This window comes from Herpailurus yagouaroundi, unplaced genomic scaffold, assembly GCF_014898765.1.
Source record: "Herpailurus yagouaroundi ecotype Mexico unplaced genomic scaffold, PumYag 201, whole genome shotgun sequence".
Lineage (NCBI taxonomy): Eukaryota > Metazoa > Chordata > Mammalia > Carnivora > Felidae > Herpailurus > Herpailurus yagouaroundi.
Window position 1 is genome coordinate 7,078,238 of NW_024412432.1, and position 19,643 is coordinate 7,097,880.

General features: G+C 43.0%; 1 protein-coding gene across 2 annotated transcripts in view; it reads left to right on the forward strand.

Moving 5' to 3' along the window:
* FRMD3 (FERM domain containing 3) overlaps nt 1–19,643 on the forward strand; it is a 306,916-nt gene that overhangs the window by 192,685 nt on the left and 94,588 nt on the right. For both annotated transcript variants that reach the window (XM_040450325.1, XM_040450324.1), the window contains exons 5-6: nt 498–595; nt 6,890–7,013. In XM_040450325.1, the coding sequence (XP_040306259.1) occupies nt 498–595; nt 6,890–7,013 (222 nt within the window). The remainder of the gene's footprint in view (nt 1–497; nt 596–6,889; nt 7,014–19,643) is intronic.

Here is a 19,643-nt window from a genome sequence, read left to right on the forward strand (position 1 = left end):
CGAAACCAAGAGTCAAACTCTTAACTGACTGAGCCACCCAGGCGCCTGGCTCATGTCTCTTTAAAAGGGGCCAGCCAGGTCACGATCTCGCGGTCCGTGAGTTCGAGCCCCGCGTCAGGCTCTGGGCTGATGGCTCGGAGCCTGGAGCCTGTTTCCGATTCTGTGTCTCCCTCTCTCTCTGCCCCTCCCCCGTTCATGCTCTGTCTCTCTCTGTCCCAAAAATAAAATAAAACGTTGAAAAAAAAATTAAAAAAAAAAATAATAAAAGGGGCCAGCCACCCAGTTTTGGAAGCTGCCACAGTCACTTCAGATTTCCTCAATCCAGAGGGCCCCTCAGTTTGCCCTGCTTGTCCTCCCAGGGGCCTGGTGTGGCTCAGCCACTCCACGGGGCTGGGTCGGGCCCTGCCGGTCCAGCTGGACAGAGCATGAACGATCCTTCTGCTTCTTCCAGGCCTCAGCCCAAACACAGGGTGACTCCTTCTCGTTTTGTATTGCAGGTATCTTCTGTACCTGCAAATTAAAAGAGATATTTTCCACGGTCGACTGCTCTGCTCCTTTTCAGATGCTGCCTACCTGGGTGCCTGTATCATTCAAGGTAAGTGTGGCTGTAGCTGCCCACCCGCTCCGAAGGGAGGCCGGGGGCTCTATGCTCTGAGTTCTGACCACCAGGTGTGGTGCCTAATGGGTGTCACGAGGAGGAAAAGTTTGTCCAGGGAGGTAGGTGTCAAATAGGGGTCATTTCAGACATTTGAAATGAAATTCCAAAAAAAAAAAAATTATACATATATATATATATATATATATATATAAATAAATTATGTTTAGGTTTTAAATTTATTATATTTATTGTTTAAAAATACTTTTAAAAATAATTAAAAATATATTTGTATATAAATTATAAAATTACACTTAGAGGGGTGCCTGGGTGGCTCAGTGGGTTAAGCATCTGACTGTTGATGTCAGGTCTTTTTTTTTTAAATTGTATTACATCTTTTTTCATGTTTGTTTATTTTTGAGAGAGAGATGGAATGCAAGTGGGGGAAGGACAGAGAGAGAGGGAGACACAGAATCTGAAGCAGCTCCAGGCTCAGGTAGCATCATGAGGAAAGCACCAGGCCCACAGTCTGTCAGACTCGGGTTCAGCCTCCCTTCCCATCTGCTGGCTATTTCACCACAGACAAATTATTTCAGCTCTTTAAGCATATATTACATGGGGTGGCGTTTCACGCCTGTGTGAAGATTTCCCAAGGCTTCCTTTCAGAGGATGCCCCCAGAGGATGGGGCAGCGGGAAACTCTAAAGGCATATGACCCAGGGTTGGCTTCTGGATGTTTCTGCCTATAAGGAAAACCACCTGGAAGGCCGTCTTCTGGGCCCAAGGTGGCGCATGGCCCGTGGGGGTGGTTCTAGGACCCAAGCAAAGGATGACTCAGGTGCTCTGTTCCCCTGGGCCAGTGGGGGGCAGCTGGCAGCAGCAAGTCCTGTTTGGAGGGACCCAGGTGATGCAGCCATTTGCTGTGTGGATGCTAATGGCATGTTGATGAGAGAAGGGGAGGAGGAGGGAGGGGGCAGGGGAAGAGAGGGGCAGTTGTCAAGTGAGCATGTCCTGTTTATAAAGGGTCTAGGGTAACAAAGGAGCTTATGATGGGTCCTAAGCAGATCATGACAGACGTCTGCCTATTATAATTCCAAGCTTCACTCAGAGCTTAAGAGAGAGACCCATCGTTCCCTTGGGGTTTCACTGTCGCCCACTACAGTCCCTGTGGGGTGCTCTGTGCTGTGAAATGGTTCCTTGGGCCCTGTTTCCGGGGTGGGGAGGGGAGCTTCCTGAGAATTCTGAAGAGTGTTGTCTGTGTTGTTTTCTCCTTTCCCTGGGGTCCACCTGGTGCTGCACAGAGCGTTTGGCAGAGGTGTTCAAACCCGTGGAGATATTCAAGTTTGAAGTCAGAACTACAGTGATAGGGTGATGGGACATAGTCCTTCCATCTGTCCCAAGGTGGAGTATGTGTTTCCCCAAACCACCTCTCTTACAGCAGAGCTAAGGGATGTGAGAACCCATAGGCCTCCTCCTTTCCGGTGAGACTGCAAATTCCTGGTTAGGGTCCACCGTCCTCTGTAAGGGAAAAGCAGATCAATACTAATCCAAGCAACAGACCAGCACATGAGCATTTCAGAACACATTTAGGCATTAGTGAATCATGGTCAAGTCTCCAAGGACAAGCTCAATATGGATCTGTAACGGGAAACCCGCCATCCTATTTTGTGTTTGAAATAAAGCCACTAAGTCTCCCTCCAGACAGTCAGGGCCCTCGGTGCTATTACCCCTGACCACATGCACAGATGCTGTGGAGAAATAGAGCTAGAAATGGACTGGCAGACCTCGAAACGACCCTTCTGCTCTACGATACAGCAGTGGGCCATTTGTAGCAAGCCCAGTAAAAGCTGGATTCATGAACTTCTCTTATGCTTGGGGTGATATTTCTGCAGCTCTATAGATCCTTACAAATGCTGATAAAGTTCTAGACCTGCTTATGCTTAGAGAGAGAGAGGGAACGTGGAGGAAATGACTAGAAAGCGAGAGGCCATGTGGCGGTACGTTGACTTCTTACTTGCTAACGCTGTCTGAAGGAGCGTGTTTGAAGCTTCGCAATATTCTTGGTATATGAAAACCAGGCAGCACCCAGAGTGTTGCTGGTTGTACGTACTGAACACAGTGAGCAAGCATATTCAAGATGTGCAATGCATTTGCTTTCGTAATACAAACTGCAAGACAAATACACAAAAACTCTAGGGATCTATTTATATCTTTTCTTGGTAAAAATAGTATCTTTCCTGTTCCTTCTGCAGAACAGCAACATGGTGGGATTTCTTTCTGGTCGCCTGTGCCTGGTGTATTCTAGAGTTTCAGAACTGAATTCGAACTCAGTTCAGATATTACCTCCTCTGAGAAGTCTTCCTGGACTACTAAAGCAGCCTCTCTCCCGCGCATCATTCTGTCTCATACCCCTTCTTTGTTGTCTTCTAAGCACACATATCTGGAATCATGTTATTGTGCTGTTTTTGGAACTTCTTAGGCCTTCCCTCTATGTAGAATCTAAGTTCCATGGAAGCAGGACTCGGGGTGCAGTTTTCACTGTAGTATCCCTGTGTCTGGCACACAGGACATTCTCCAGTACTGATGTCCTGAGTGAACCAGGGCACTTGCCTAAATTGCACCGATGTAGCCTTTATTTCTATATTTGAGAAAGAGCAGTTGGTTCCCTACTTCATTCGTTTATTTGTTTGCGTGTTCTCTGAACGTTTACCGAGCAGCTGCTAGGTGCAGGCACTGCTGTACAAAGTCCCTGATTAGGAGGGAGCAGTAGGGGGGACAGACTGGTAAATGGCAGTGTGATGTGTTAATGGCTCAACAGAGGAACACCCAGGTCCCTGCTATGACCTCAGGAGGGTGGTCAGGGAAGGCTCCTGACAGAGTTGACCCTGGAGCTGTAACATCCTGTATCTCTTGTTCTTTTGGAATGAGTCCTCTCCAAAGTGGGGGCGGGGGCGGACGCATTACCTGGCTTGCCCTTTAGACTTACTAACATCACCCAATTGCACTCATCCTTCTGCTTCAACTCTTTGGATTTTTCTGACAGTTAAATTCCCTTAGACATGCACTAGGGCCTGCTTCAAATTGCAAGGCATCCGATGTGCCTTTGTCACAACTTTACCCTCGCTTACCCAACTCCTCTTGGTATGGAAAACAAAGTCTGGATACTTACAAGTCCTGAATCATTTATGAACCGCCTTTTGCTTCACGTGAAGTCCGAGTTAAAGACACTCTTTAAGGGACAAGAAAGCAGGGCATGTGATGCGGGAGGCACTGACATTTGCCTTGTTAGCAAAGGAGTGCAGGTTCCAAGGCAGTTCTTCTTTTAGTTTTCTGGCGTTTTCCAACTTATTTGCGATGTTTAGCAGTAGCAAGTCCATTTCATCTCACAAGTTTTCCTGGAAAGAGACCCTTCCCCCACTCCCTGCCAAACAATGCCTTCCCTCACCAACCACCACGTAAGCTGACATTTGCATCCAGCGCAACCCAGTTTTGTATTGAGGGTTCATTCCCTATGAAAAATGGAGACACTGGGGGTTATACCATCTGCTAAATTTTTAAGTCCATAGCTGACTCACTGGGTGATATGTATGTGTAGGTGTAGGTATAGGTGTATTATATGTGTAACTTAGGTTGAGTTAATCATCAATTGATGCCTCATTCTCTTCACTGGTCCCTTTGGGTCCACCAGTTGATTGATTTTCCCTTTTCATTATTCTCCATTTCCATTCCTAAAGGCAACAACTGGGTTCATATAGATCTTTGACTTTGCATACATCCTTATAAATGATTACATCGTGTTGTGTGTATACCCTCTTAACTTTTGTAAATTAGATGGGGCTGTAAAACTCATTTTAATCCTTTTACGCTCAACACACTGTTTGGGGGATCTATTCAGGTTGCTGGGTATCCCTCTCTTTTGTTGCTTTTAATTGTAACAGAGTATCCATTAGGGGACGTTGCTTGTGTTTTATTTATTGCTCCTACCAACAACGAATATCCAAGTTGCCTTTGAAACCTTTCCTGTACTCAAGAATTTTTCTAGAATATATGCCCAGAAGTGGGATTAGTGGGTGATAATATTCGATTAAACATTCCCATCTTACTCTTTAGAAGAGCTACATGCCTCAAGGATCCTCCAGAAGGTGTACCAGTGTTTCCATTACCTCATAATGTCTGCCGACACATGGAATCATCCGACTTCCTACACTTTTTGCCCATCTTGTAGGTGTAAAGTGATGTCTTGTTTTGGTCTCCATAGTTCTGATTACTCATGAGTTTGAACCTCTCTCTCTGTACTCATCCTTTGGCTTTCCCCTTCTGTCACTTGATCATTTTCCTACTGGTCTTCCTGCCCATTTTCTTATTGATTGGTAGGAATTTCTTCTTTATTCTGGATATCAGTCCTTGTCGGTTTTGGATTTTGCAAATATATTCTTTCAACTTGTCATCTATCTATTATTTTGTCTAGGACTACCTGTGATGAACAGAAGTATTTTGATTTTAATATGATCTTGTAGCAGGTTTCTGGCATAGACTCATGACACCCAGGCTTTTCTTTCCAGAAAGCAACTTTATGCATGCCGGCACTGCATAGTTGGGTTCATACCCAAAGAACAGAGCCCCGAAGGCCACATGGCGTTGTTTTTTTTATATATTTTTTACTTCTTTGTCTCCCATATATGGTAACACTCAAACAGGCAGTCTGATTAAGTGGTCTAATGTTACAAGGTCTTGAGGGATGTTGTCACCTACAGGTAAAACCAGGTTGCCTTGAGGGTTTTTTTTGTTTGTTTTTTAGGGAGGGGACCCTACCACAATCCAATTAATCGATTTCCCTCTTATGGTTGATGGTGTTTTGGATCTTATTTTAAAAGTCCTTCCCCTGTAGGATATACATTTGAAGTAGTTTTAACAACTCTGTAATTTGAATTCTATTAAGAAGCTTTAAAGAGCTTTGCTTTCCTCCCAGTTTTGTCCTTCTGTAGTCATTAGATGATTCAACAATGAAGGGACAGTAGATACAAATTACAGAGTTGGATGTGATGTTGCAGATGTGCTCAAGGCATATTGATTCCTATCTGCTACAAAGTCGTGTTGGTAATCAAGTTCTTCTAATACAATTTTCCCACCATCTTTTAATCTTTTGTGGGCCATTTCTGCCTGAGACACTTGCCCCTTTTGGCTCATTCTTCTTAGCAAGCTTGTGCAATCCATAAAAAGCATCCCCTTTGCCAGAGCATCACCTTTGCTGCTCCAGGCTATGATTGATGCACATCCTAGGTCCATCCTTTTTAAAATTTTTTTTTAACGTTTTTATTTATTTTTGAGACAGGCAGAGGCAGAGCATGAACGGGGAGGGTCAGAGAGAGGGAGACACAGAATCTGAAACTTTCTGTGCTGAGCTGTCAGCACAGAGCCCGACACGGGGCTCGAACTCACAGACCACGAGATCATGACCTGAGCCTAAGTCGGCTGCCTAACTGTCTGAGCCACCCAGGCGCCCCAGGTCCATCCTTTCCTAGAGCCTCTAGGAGCTCAGAGATATGCCAGTATTTCTTTTTTCCCTTAAAGACCTTCTGGGGGTGCTCTATATTAGAATCCAACAACAACCTTCATCTGGTACACTTGCCCATGCTTAGATTTATACTCTTTAATCTGAAGAGCATTCCATTTATTTTTAAGTGCAGTCTTCTTAGGTGCCTTCGTGTTGTGATTTTTTAATTATTATTATTATTGGATGCCCCACACTTGCACAAATCTCAGAGCAGGGCAGCTCCAGCCAGAGAATTCCTAGACTCAGAGAATTAGCTATGAAAGGAATCTTGAGGGACATCCAGTGGTTTCCAACTACTATCCTGGGTGACATTTGGAAATCCTGGGGGCATCTGTGGTGATCGCAGTGACTAGGTATACCACTAACACTTGGTACCTGAAGGGTAGGGGTGACAAATGTCCTATCTGCCTTGGAAGGTCTGAAACGATAAAGAATTGTTTAGCTCCCAAAATGCCAGTAGCTCCCCATTGGAAAAAAAAAAAACAACTATTTAAATTCCTTTATTATATAGATGAAGAAAATGAGACCTGGAGAGGTTGGCAAGTGTCCAAGCTCCTACAGCTAGATCTGAGCTAGAACATGGGCTTCTAGACATGCAGGCTGTGGTCTTCCCATGGATACAAACACATTTTGTTGGGTGAGCTCTTCCCAGCTCTTCGTTTGGGTGGCAGGAGCTATCTCACAAGTACCCTACCCTGTTGTTTTAAATCTTTCTCTCTCTTTATTTTTTACTGATTACAGCTGAGCTCGGTGATTACGATCCTGACGAGCATCCCGAAAATTACATCAGTGAGTTTGAGATTTTCCCCAAGCAGTCACAGAAGCTGGAAAGAAAAATAGTGGAAATCCATAAAAACGAACTCAGGTAATAGGGGTAAACATTTGGAAGAATGATAGAGGTGAGAAAGTATTCTCATTGCAGGGAATGTGGAAATTGTACTGTGAAATAAGAATATTGGTGATGTATGGCTGGACCGTTTCTGGCGGCAGAGGGATCTTTCTGGGCACTGTCAAGATCTCCATCAATAACCATCTCAATAGCATGGGGTCCCCTGGGTAGCTGTTTATGAGCCATCAGCAGTTATTAGAGCCCTCTGTTTTCCAATGGGTTTTAACCACGCTGCGTTTCTGTAAGTGAAATCTAGGGTACATACGTGAGTGATCTTTTTTCTGTTTTGAATTTGCATTGCCTTGTCCTCTCCTGTGTCCGTTGCTGGAAGCTTTGACTTCCAGATAGGGTAAAATCTGTCGATGAGATTTTCTTTCAAGATGACAGATTCAGTGTCTGACAAGAGTTCCTTGTCTGTGGTGCTCCAGGTTGATTGCGATTGCGAACTACAGAGCAGTGACGATGGGAGTAGTGGAATCGCACACAGGACTCACTGTGTATCAGGCAACATTCTGAGTACTTGTACATAGTGACTCACTTAGCCTTGACAGTGACTTAGCAGATAAGTACCATGATAGTTTCCATTTTACACATGAGGGAACTGAGGCACAGAGAGATTAAGCATCTTACCCAAGCTAGCAAGTGGCAGAGTCCAGATCTGAATCCAGGTAGCCTGGCTCCAGAGTCTGTGCTCTTAATCCTTGGGATGCTTCTGCTCTGCATAGGCTACCAGGTATGACATGAGCATGGGGAGGAATCCTTGCCAACTTGGAATCAAGTAACTCAGGTGCTCTAGTCTGTAACTAGGATTTCGATCTGTGCAAGTCACAGAAAAATTCACTCTGATAATAATCATGGGCTTTTCTATGACAAGTATGGACAAAGACCTGCAAGAACGGAGACGCCTCCATCTTCTGGACCTTCGGTAATTATATATAAAAAAGAAACAGTGTCACCGGATTATGAATTCCGGAACAAGTAACCGTCCCCTTGTGGCGGGAGTGCTCAAATTCTACTTTACGCAAGCACTCCCCCTTCTGGAGAGTCTCAGGAGAGTATATGTGTGGGCATTAAAGGTGGCAGCGTATTTCAGTATTTCAGCTTTGAAAGATGACCTTTGTTCTTAACAGATAAAGATGATTAGACATCAAAAAATTGTACTGACTTCAATTTTATTTTTTTTTAATTTTTGAGAGAGACAGAGACAGAGCACAAGTGGGGGAGAGGCAGAGAGAGAGGGAGACCCAGAATCCGAAGCAGGCTCCAGGCTCTGAGCTGTCAGCACAGAGCCCAACGCGGGGCTCGAACTCATGGAGCTGTGAGATCATGACCTGAGCTGAAGTCGGACGCTCAACTGACTGAGCCACCCAGGCACCCCAGAAGTGTATCGATTTCAGAAAGCAACATGCCATCTCTGTGTAATTAGGAGTATTGTCTCCTAATGAAAAGCTTTATTGAAAATATAAGACACTGACTACTCTTTTTACGTTGTGGGGACGTGAATGCTAGAGTAAAAATAAAGTTCCGATGTTCTAGCTGAGGAGTTTGTGGACCAGCAGTGTCTGGGCAGCACAGGGCGAGAACCTCTGGGCGAAGGAGTCACATCCACTGTGTGGATTGGTGGGAGATGGGAATCAAAAGGTCTGCTGTGACTGGAATTTATGGGAGCTCAAGTGCCCAGAACATAAGATATTAGTAAACATTTATTGAGCATCACTAGATGCCAAAACACTGTGTGAAGAGTCTTAGGTGTGTCCTCCCAGCCCTCCTAAGCTCTACAGGGGAGGTGCTATTGTTCCCAGTCTGAGGTGAAAATAGCACAACACTGAGTGGATAAAGGACTTGCCCGGTTAGCAGTGAAGTCAGGACTTGAACCTTGCTCTTGACACCAACACCCATGCTCTTATCCACTGTGCCGAGCAGTCATAAGCCAATCAGATAAGCTGTTGGTGTTCCACAGTGATCACCATGGCAGTGGTGCCAGAGGATGGCGACTGTGAGCAGGAGGACCAGTTATTTCTGCTCGCCAGACAAGAGACGCTACGGACCTGAAAAAGAATAGGAGTAGAGAAAATTGAAAGGATAGAGTTTTGAGCAACCATACCTCAAGACTTGGTGACCTCCTGGATTTCGTGAGTAAATGAGTGAATCAGAGAAGATGCCAGGTTGGTTTTTATAATCAGAAAGCTGTAGACTGGACTTTGTACCAGCACCTGACTTTGTTGATAACCCTGAAAGTAGTCCTCATGCACCAGGAGAAAAGAGGGGGTCATCAATTAGCCATGATCTATACATCTTGGAAGCAAATGCCATGGCTTGATCAAAGCTGCTACTCGGAAGCACTACACATTTGTAACATCCAGAAAGCCCTTGTGAAGAAGTGAAAGTTGTATGTTGAAGGATGAAATAGCCAGAAGTAATGTGACATTGCATGGAGAGGTTTAGAGGGTGATTTTGAATTCCTATGAATTTTTGCTCATCCTCAAGTAGTTGTGCATTTCCTTCTGCATCAGTACAGCAGAGAGAGATTATAGGTTTGGATGGGAAGATAAGAGCAGAATGAGCTGACAGTGCAGAGGGAGAGAGACTTTCTAGAATTGGTTGGAAGGCTGCCATAGAGACAGGTTATTTTGGGGAGTCAGTGAGCACAGGTTTTGAAAGTGTTGATTTTCTGGTGTGGGAAATTGGACGTTTGGTTGGATCACTTTGCAAACCCAACAGTGTCAGGAAGGAGTTGTAGAGGGAAGACAACCATACAAGGCTGTACCAGAGTGTTAACATCTTACTCTCCAAGGTTATCACAGCACCTGTGACCCTCCCAACTCAGCAAAGGGATACTGTGTGATCACTGAACTATTATTACAGAAACTTCCTGAGAGGATTCAGCTGGCATTTTGGGGGGTCTGAGGGACCCCCAAACTAACCTCCTGCTTCCTACATGGCTTCTGAACCAGTGGAGAAAGAAAACAAAAGACATGGCAGGGGGGACACAAAGTTCAGCAGAAATAGTGATGATGATTTACAGTGAGATAAATATTCACCTGTGGGGGTTCACAATCTTCTGCCTTTTTACATGATTGGAATCCTTCTTATGTGCCCTCTGGGGAAGGGACACAAATATGATTCTTAGGAAAAAAATAACCAGGGAGGAAAAAGAAAACCACTGTCTCTGGGAGTCTACACACTGCCTTAAGTTGGAACCAAGATGGCATGATAGACCACCATGAATAAGAGTTTTTTAGGGAGAAGAAAGTGAGAGAGTCTCCTTGGAATTTTGAGGTGCTTGAAAATAGAAGACCAAGGGTGTAGTAAGAATTGTTATCAACTTAGATTCCTTTTAGATGTTAAGAGATTTGTGAGTGAAGATTGAAATTTATGGCTGGGTCAACTTTGCTTCCTTAAATGTGCCATCTGAACAGGAGGGTAGGTAGGGAGAAGTCACAGTTTTGCAAATCTACCAACATGGTTATTGATCATCTCTATATCGGTCACAATAAACTAGGTTTTGATCAGGGAACAACTCCAAAAGCTCTGTGTTTAGAATGAGCGAGGCTCATTGTTCTGCTAAGTGTCCATCAGATGTCAGCTAGGGGATCTGTGCTCACCATTGTCACTCAAGGTACTCACAGGTTTGAATTTGCCAGTTGTTGAGCCAAAGGGAAAAGAGAGTTCTGGAAGGTCTTCCTTCAGCTTGTGGCCATAACTAGTCACATGGTCCTACCTAATGGCAAGAAAGGTGCAAACTGGAAATAACTGGCAAACAACTCTTAGTGGCTTTTATAATCTCATTACCTAATGGGATTTTTTTAATGTTTTTATTTAATTTTGAGACAGAGAGAGACAGAGCATGAGCAGGGGAGGGGCAGAGAGAGAGGGAGGCACAGAATCTGAAGCGGGCTCCAGGCTCCGAGCTGTCAGCCCAGAGCCTGACGCGGGGCTCGAACTCACAGACTGTGAGATCATGACCTGAGCTGAAGTCAGACGCTTAACCAACTGAGCCACCCAGACGCCCCTGGATTTTTTAAACTTTTACTTAATTAAAAAAACTCTATTTTTTTAGGTTCACAGCAAAATTGAGTGGAAGGTACAGAGTATCCCCTATTCTCCCTGCATAGCTTCTCCCGTTATCAATATCCCTACCAGTGTTGTCTTTGTTGCAATTGATAAACCTACCATGACACATCACCTACAATCTGTAGTTTGCCTTGGGGTTCACTCTTGGTGTTGTACATTTCATGGACAATAGTATAATGACATGTATCCACCATTATAGTATCATGCAGAATGGTTCCACTGCCCTGGAAATTCTCTGCGCTCTGCCTGTTCACCTCTCCCTCTGCCACAGCCACCGGCAGACAGTGATCTTTTTACTGTCTCCATAGTTTTGGCTTTGCCAGAATATCATGTCGTTGGAATCATACAGTGTGTGGCCTTTTCAGATTATCTTCTTTCACTTAGCAATATGCATTTAAAGTCCCTCCATGTGTTTTCACCCATAGCTCATTTCTTGCTGAATGATATTCTATTGTCTGTGTGTTCCACAATTTATCCTCTTGCCTACTGAAGGACATCGTGGATGCTTCCAAGCTTTGGCAATTATGAATAAGGCTGCCATAAACAGTCATGTGCAGGCTTTTTGTGTGGACATAAATTTCCAACCCCTCTGGTAAATACAAAGGAATGCAATTGCAGGATTGTATGGTGAGAGTATGTTTAGTTTTGAAAGAAATCACCAATCTTCCAAAGTGGCTGCATTCCTACCAGCAATGAATGAGAGTTTCTGTTGCTCCACTTACCCTCCTCACCAGCATTTGGTGTTTTCAGCATTCTTGATTTTGGTCATTCTGATAGGTGTGCAGTGAAGAGTGTTTTATTCAGAGAGATTTTTATACAGGCATCATTGGGCCACCTACTAACTTGTAAACTAGAGGATGTAGGGATATGCGATTCATATTATTGAATACAGATTAGGGCTAAAACTCACTGAGGCTGAATGATTCTTCTTGATCACGGATAGATAAATTTTTTGGCTTTCTGGGTCACGTGGGATCTCTATTACAGCCACTTAGCTATGATTTTGTAGAGCAAAAAGAAGACCTAAACAACACATAAATTAGTGGGTGATGATTCGATAAAACTTGATTGACGAAACAGATGGTGGGCCAGATTTGACCCATGGGTGCTAGTTTGGGGACTCCTGCTCTGAACACATGGTAGAGCAGGTCTGGAAAATCAATTTCTGCTTCACTGTCCTGCCTCTGTAGATAATTCTAAGACAAAAGATCAGTATTTTTTAAAACTACGTGTAAGAAAGAATCTCTTATGATTTACAGATTTCATTTGAGTGTGGTACGCAGAAATGAGGTCCTAGCATTGGGGCTGCTTAGCAATAGGTTATTCTTCCTTCCAGAGCCCTCTGGTGGCCGGAAGGAGCTGTTGCCACAATCCCTAGGGGTGTGACAATTCTGTTATTTTTTTGCCTGTCTTTGTTACTGTTTTCCACAGCTTTAATCATGGCCATGTGGGTTAGAAGGGAATGGAATACCCATTCCATTAGTCCTGAGGGTTGATGATCAAGAATATGATTGATTTTTACTATCAGGAACCCTGAGAGGCTTCTCTGGAGGTTTTCCTACACTTTCTACTCAGCTGGTTCTCTCAATACCAGTTTATCAGATTTCTCATTAGAGGCAAAGACATTTGGATTAGCTTCAGGCACAGGTCATCAGCTTTCAAATATTCAAAAGTCTCACTTGGTGGTGAAGTGGTTTTGATGAAGTATATTCCCTGTCCTTAAAAAGCAGAAAAATCATCCAATTAGCTACCACCATAATGATCTGATGCAGTGAGGCTTGTCCTGGAAGCAATAATGACACTGAGTATATTTCATACAGAGTCATTACCTTTTTATTTTTCAAAATTCACATTCTCTGTAAATCATGTGCTTCCTGGCAAGGATTTATAGTGTCAAAAATGTCTAGTCTTCTAGAAATAAGTGATCTGCAATGATAAATACCCTCTACCTGTGCTTCTGATGAAGAGATTACAAGAGACCCCTCAGGAAATGTTTTTTGTGCAGCTTGGGGAAGAGCGTTTATTGTATAAAAGGAAAATGGGAAAGATCAGATTACTGTACAACTTCTAATCTTTCTTAAGATGTGCTTTTAATCATCTCTACTACCTCCTTCCTGTGCCCTTTCTTTTCTCAAGTCTCTCATTTTAAAGCCCTAGAATCTCTTTCTCTCTCTCTGAAAGATCATCAAATCCATTTCCATTCTCTGTAGTTATTTGGCATAGGAATTGGAAGAGGGAATTACTTGGCATCAAGTGCTCCTCCTGTAAAAACTGAATCCTTGTAGTATGTGGCTTAGAGTCAGGGACATTTCTAGGGAGGGTTGGGCCATCGGCAAATCATGTGTGTGTCATGTATGCACCCAAGCCACCAGCATTTTTATACAGGTAAAATCTAGCTACAGTGACTTGAAAGGAGAAAGAGCAAAGTCATCAAAGTGCAACATGGCTTTGAAGAAGGGGAGAAGGATGGTATTGACAGCTTGAATCAGCCATGACTTAATACATTCTTTGATCCCCCCCAACATGTGACATGTAAATTATGCATAGTCAGGGCCGCCTGGGTGGCTCCGTTGGTTAAGCGTCCAACTTCGCCTCAGGTCATGATCTCACGCTTTGTGAGTTCAAGCCCCGTGTTGGGCTTTGTGCTGACAGCTCAGAGTTTGGAGCCTGCTTCAGATTTTGTGTCTCCCTCTCTCTCTGCCTCTCCCCCACTTGTGCTCTGTCTCTGTCTCTCAAAAATAAATAAATGTAAAAAAAATTAGACATAGTCAAAGACTTTTTGAACTTTAGATGAGCTTATAACAGTGTATCCATCCAGTGGTCCCTCTGTCCATCCACATACTCATCCATGATTCATTCATGCATCTATCTGTCTATCCATCCACGTACCCATTCATGACTCAGACATGCATCCATCTATCTGTCCGTCCACCCATGCACCCGTTCATGATTCATCCATACATCTATTTGTTCATCTATTGATGCAACAAATACTTATTAAAAGGCAACTCTGTGTCAGAAACTGTGGTCGTGTTGGATGACCTAGCCCACTGATCCTCAACTGCTTCACCACCAAGCTGGGATCCCCTTCATCATCTATACTCTCCCATGCCCTCATGTTTTGAAAGATTTTATCTAAAAAACAATATTCACAAAGTAACAATTAACTTGTTTCCTTATTTTTATTGGTCATACACAGCTACAACTACCACCTAGAGCCTTTGAATATCAAGAAGTCACTAACCAAAAGCCAAAAACTTGACACTCAGTTATTGCACTTGTGGGACTCTTGGAGTCCAAAGCAGGGGTTATAAAATGACAGTTGTTGAATTATGCTGTGACTCAGATGTATGGTGTTTGGGCCAAATACATTTTTCAAAATGGCATCAGTTGCCATAAAGCCCCAGCTTTACTTGTGCCTGGGAGATTTGGTAAGGCCAGACCTTCTCCTATGCAGCAGTGCTTGGCCAGAGCTCAGCATCAGTTCTCTGTAGGAGACTCATTTGCTCTCCAAATCGCCACCATCCCTGCTTGGCTCATTCACCTTCTCCCTCTGTTGGTTGAGTTTGAGACTATCTTCTTGTACCAATAAGGAAACGGATGCCTGAAAATTAATTTATACAGATAAGAAGCAATAGACCTTGACCTAAAACCTGAGTTTTCCTGCACATCTTCCTAAGAGGCTGCTCTTCTGGAAGCTTTGCCCTTGCCAGGCCCCCGGGCATTACCACCGTCTCCCTCATAGCATGGCAGTTACCCAAATGAGTAGTGTTCTGTCTAATGCTCTCATAAGAATGGTTCCCAGTGGTCCCCAAGGAGTTTGCAAGAGATCATGTTCCTCTCTAAGTAAACAAATAGAAATGACAAAATGGGGACTCTCACTCCTAGTTAGGACATAGAAAAGCATGAGACATTGATTTCCCCTAACACCAAGTTAACACCACAAGCTACGTAGACTACAGAATACTATTTTTGAAACCAATCTGAGAGAAAAGAAACCTAAATACTAAAATCCAGAATGTCTTTCCTAGGACAGTAGAGACCTGCACTTGCTTTCACTTCTGATGATATGGGAGGAGGAGGAGGAGGAGAGGGAGGAATATGCCTTAGGTGGGGTCAAGGGGAGCTAGCCAAATCCTTAATGAGCCTTTGATGGCCATGAGTGGGCTGACTTAACGGATTGAGACCACAAAGACTCCAGCTACAGAGTGAGTTGCACTTTCCCACCACCATTTGGCCCTAGACCTTCACCAAGCGAAGAGGGAAGAAGTTGGACAGGATCAGAGAGGTAGGTGAGTGAAACTCTTGCAAGACACTCCAGACATTCATCCAGCACAGCATAGCTCTTGCCAACAGCAGAGAAAGGACCACAGGGAGGTCCTTCTGAGGGGCAGAGGGCCAGTGATGGTTCTAGAAAGCAAAGGAGACTCCTTGAAGCTCAAAACGTTGACAGCAATCCTATAAAGCATAGAGAACTCTCTGTGGAGTCTAATGGGTGCTAAGATCCCAAGCCCTGCTGAAGGGTAAGTTCTGAGAGCACTGTCAAGCATTTGAAGCCAGTGGTGAGTAAAATCTAAAGTTTTCAACCAAGTTACAGCAAAACCTAATCTAACTTCACTTGAGAATTCTACTTTGCTGAGTTTAATTCTGCATCTCAAAGACCTGAATGGATCAGGTGGAACCAAGTCCGCCCCTTCCTGCCAACCATGCTCCAAGCAATCCAGATCCTTGCTGGCAAGACCCACACCCCGTTTAATTATCATACACAGATAATAAGAGTGTTCCTTTTGGAAAAAAAAAGAATACCAGGTAGGTAGAAGGGAGATAGATGGCTAAATACACGATTACTCGACCTCACCTAATTTATTAGGAAAGCATATTTTTAGAGAATTGTTAGCTCTTACAGAATTCACCTAATCACTGGTGTTTCATCTAAATGTCTCGTTAGAGACACTATTAATCTTAGCAGAACAGTTTCGGATGTAAGATTCAAAGGATAGAAATCATTATTTTCCGTTACCAAAAAGAGTTTTTGACAGAAACAAATGTCCAGAGGGAGATCTGAGTAGGCACAACAAATTTGTTTAACTGGTCTTAGTGTCTTCCTGAAAACCTGATCACTCACTGGCTTCTTCCTCCGTGAGTCAGGGAGACTCAGTTTCCAGTGTCATCGGGGTCTCCATCTTTCCTCCATGGTTTTGTACATCTTTATACTCTGAACATTTGCAGTTAGCCTTTCTCTGTGTCTGACTTTTTTAGATAAGGTCTTTTCAGTGCTTAGCTGTTGGAGATCTGCAATCAAACCCAAGGCAAATGATACCCACTTGAGGACTTTTATTTTAAAGAGGGGTCTTTGCTTTGGTGTGAATATCTTGACATGCTTCCTGACATTTCCCTCAGCCTCATGATTCTGATTTCAGTCACGTGCTGAACTAATGCTGTTCAGAGGGGGAGGGGAGGCCATACCCTGTGCCAGGCATTAGTCTGCTGGCTTTTTATCTGTCAACCTCTTACTCTGTACACCACATCTTCAAGGTGTAGGCACTATTTTTACCTTCATTTTATGGAATCAAGGAGATCAGCTTTAGTTGTTTTCTATTTCTGTGTTCACTTCCTACCCTTCAGAATTCAGCAAACTTTTTCTATACTTGGCTGCTTAATAAACACTTCAGGCTGTGGAGAACATATGATTTCTTAATGGTTACTTATTTTGGGGAGGAAGAGACAGAGTGTGAGCAGGGGAGGGACAGAGAGAGAAGACACAGAATCCGAAGCAGGCCCCAGGCTCTGAACTGTCAGCCCAGAGCCTGACGCGGGGTTCAAACCCATGAACTGTGAGGTCATGACCTGAGCCAAAGTTGGATGCTTAACCAACTGAGTCACCCAGCGGCCCCCAGAACATATGATTTCTGTTGCAAGTTCTCAGTCTTGCTGTTGGAGCATGACCACATCCATAGACAGTATGCAAACAGATGGGTATGGCTGTGTTCCAGTAAGAGTTTATGGTAATGAAATTTGAATGTTACATAATTTTCATGGGTCAAGAAGTATTCTTTGTTCGATTGTTTTAAACCATTTAAAAATGGAAAAACCAATCTTAGCTCAAGGGCTATACAAAACCTGGCAGTGGTCCCGATTTAGCCCATGGGCTTCAGTTTGGGGATCTCTGACCCAGATTAAAACTGAGACCTCACTGCTCTCATCAGGTCTGAATATCAGGCACCTCAGATGGATGGCTTCATCACTGATAAGATGCAGTGTGTAGAGTTTGAAAAAGGGTTTTTATAAGAACTGATAGAAACCATTTAATTTTGATGTGCTGTGCGATGGCATGACCATATCATGTTGGCAGTGATGGTGGCAAAGGCACTGAGCAGTGAACTTCACCTCAGCATTTACTAGTTGAGGAACTTTGAGCTAGTTACTTTTCGAGTGTCAGAATCCTCATCTATAAAATGATAAGAATTTCTCCTTTATGAGTGCTAAGTGACAAAATACATATATTGCTTTGCAACAGAAATGATTATATTTCACTTGGAACAGTAGAGTTTAGTAAAAGGTAGCCCAGCATGCCTATCTGTTATGTTCCTAATCCTGTTTTGTTCAGCAGTACTTTTAGACTGAATGATATTTTTTTCAATAATTATTTTATTAAAAGGACAGGAATTATTCCTTTTTTTTCCACCATTGCAAATATATAGCACATAAGACTATATACAATATATGTGTAATTTAAAGAATAGTTGAGGTGCTCCTGGGTGGTTCAGTCGGTTAAGCATCTTTGGCTCACGTCATGATCTCGCAGTGTGAGTTCGAGCCCTGCATCAGGCTCTGTGCTGACAGCTCAGAGCCTGGGGCCTGCTTTGGATTCTGTGTGTCCCTCTCTCTCTGTCCCTCCCCTGTTCATGCACACACTCACTCACTCTCTCTCTCTCTCTCAAAAATAAATTTAAAAACCTTAAAAAATATAGAATAGTTGAAAAAACACCCATGACCTGCTCACTCTGTTTATGAATTAGAATATCACCAGATGCCCTGAAATCTCGGGTGCACCCCTCCCAGATCACCTCCTTCCCTCCTCTGCACTGTTCTGAATTTGGAGGTATTCATTCTCTTATTTTGCTTTCGTTAAGTGTACTTGATATTTATCACTAAATAATGCATTGCTTTGTGTTTGACTTTCACATAAATGGGATCCTACTCTATTCTTGCATCTTACTTTCCCCATCAACATTGTTTTTGAGGTTCTTCCAAGCAGATGACTGTAGCCATAGGTCTTTATTTGTACTTCTTTGTAACTAATACACTATGATATGAACATGTCACATTTTATGTATCCATTCTGTTGATGGGCATTTGGGTTATTTCCAGGTTTTTGCTATTACAAAGTCTTTATGGTTTCTTGAATAATTCTCATGGGAGCATATGTAAAGGAGTTCCTAGCCTAGGTAGAAACCCGTGTGTAGAATTTGTAAGGCTGTAGACTTTGTATGGTGTTCGCTTTTCTAGGAAGTGGTGGCTTGTTTGTTAATGGGGTTTCTCAAGCTGACACTCACACCCATAGTACGTGAGGGTTCTCAGTGCTTCATCACCTTTTTTTTTGTCTTATGCTCTTAAAATGGAAATAGAAACGGATTCAGGAAAGTGCACAAAACATAAATGTAAAGCTAGATGAATTGTCACAAAGCAAATGTGTATAACTACCACCCAAGTCAGAGAGGATTGGTAACAGCCCGGAAACTCCTATCCTGCCCCTTCTCAACATTTACCTTCTCTCTCCTCTCCAAAGGGAATCTCTTCTATGACTTTTAACACGTTAGTTGTGTTGTACTCATTTTTAAAAGCCATATAAATAAATTCGTTCAGTGTGTATTCATTTATATCTGGCCTCTTTTGTTCAGTTTTATCTTTGTGATAGTTGCCCATGTTGTATGTAGCTTTAATTCATTTAATTTTGTGGCTGTTGAGCATTCCTTTGTCTATCCATTCTCTTGTGCATAGACATTTGAGTTTCCTATTTTTTTGCTACTACAAATGGCACTACTATGAAAATTCTATGTATTTCTTGGTGCAGCAGGCACAAGTTTGTTGCATATAAAACTATTAATGGAATTGCTGTATTACAAGGTAAACATGTTGAATTTTCGTAGATAATGCCAATTTCCCACATAGTTCTACCAAATTGCTGTCCCACCAGCAGTATAAGAGTTGCTTTTTCTGCAAATCCTTGTGAGTGTTTGGTACTGTGTTTTAAATTTTAGCTATTTAAACGTATATAATGTATAGATGATGTATAAATGATTTCTCATAGTTCTAATTTGCATTTTGCTGATCATGAGGAGGTTAAGCACATTTTCACATAGTTGTAGGCTATTTGGATATCTTATGAAGTGCCTATTTAAGTCTTGCTAATTTTTCTTCTGAGAGATATATGTATATATATACACACACACAGACATATATATATCTATATACATATATTTTTTATATTTTTGGGGCGCCTGGGTGGTGCAGTCGGTTAAGCGTCCGACT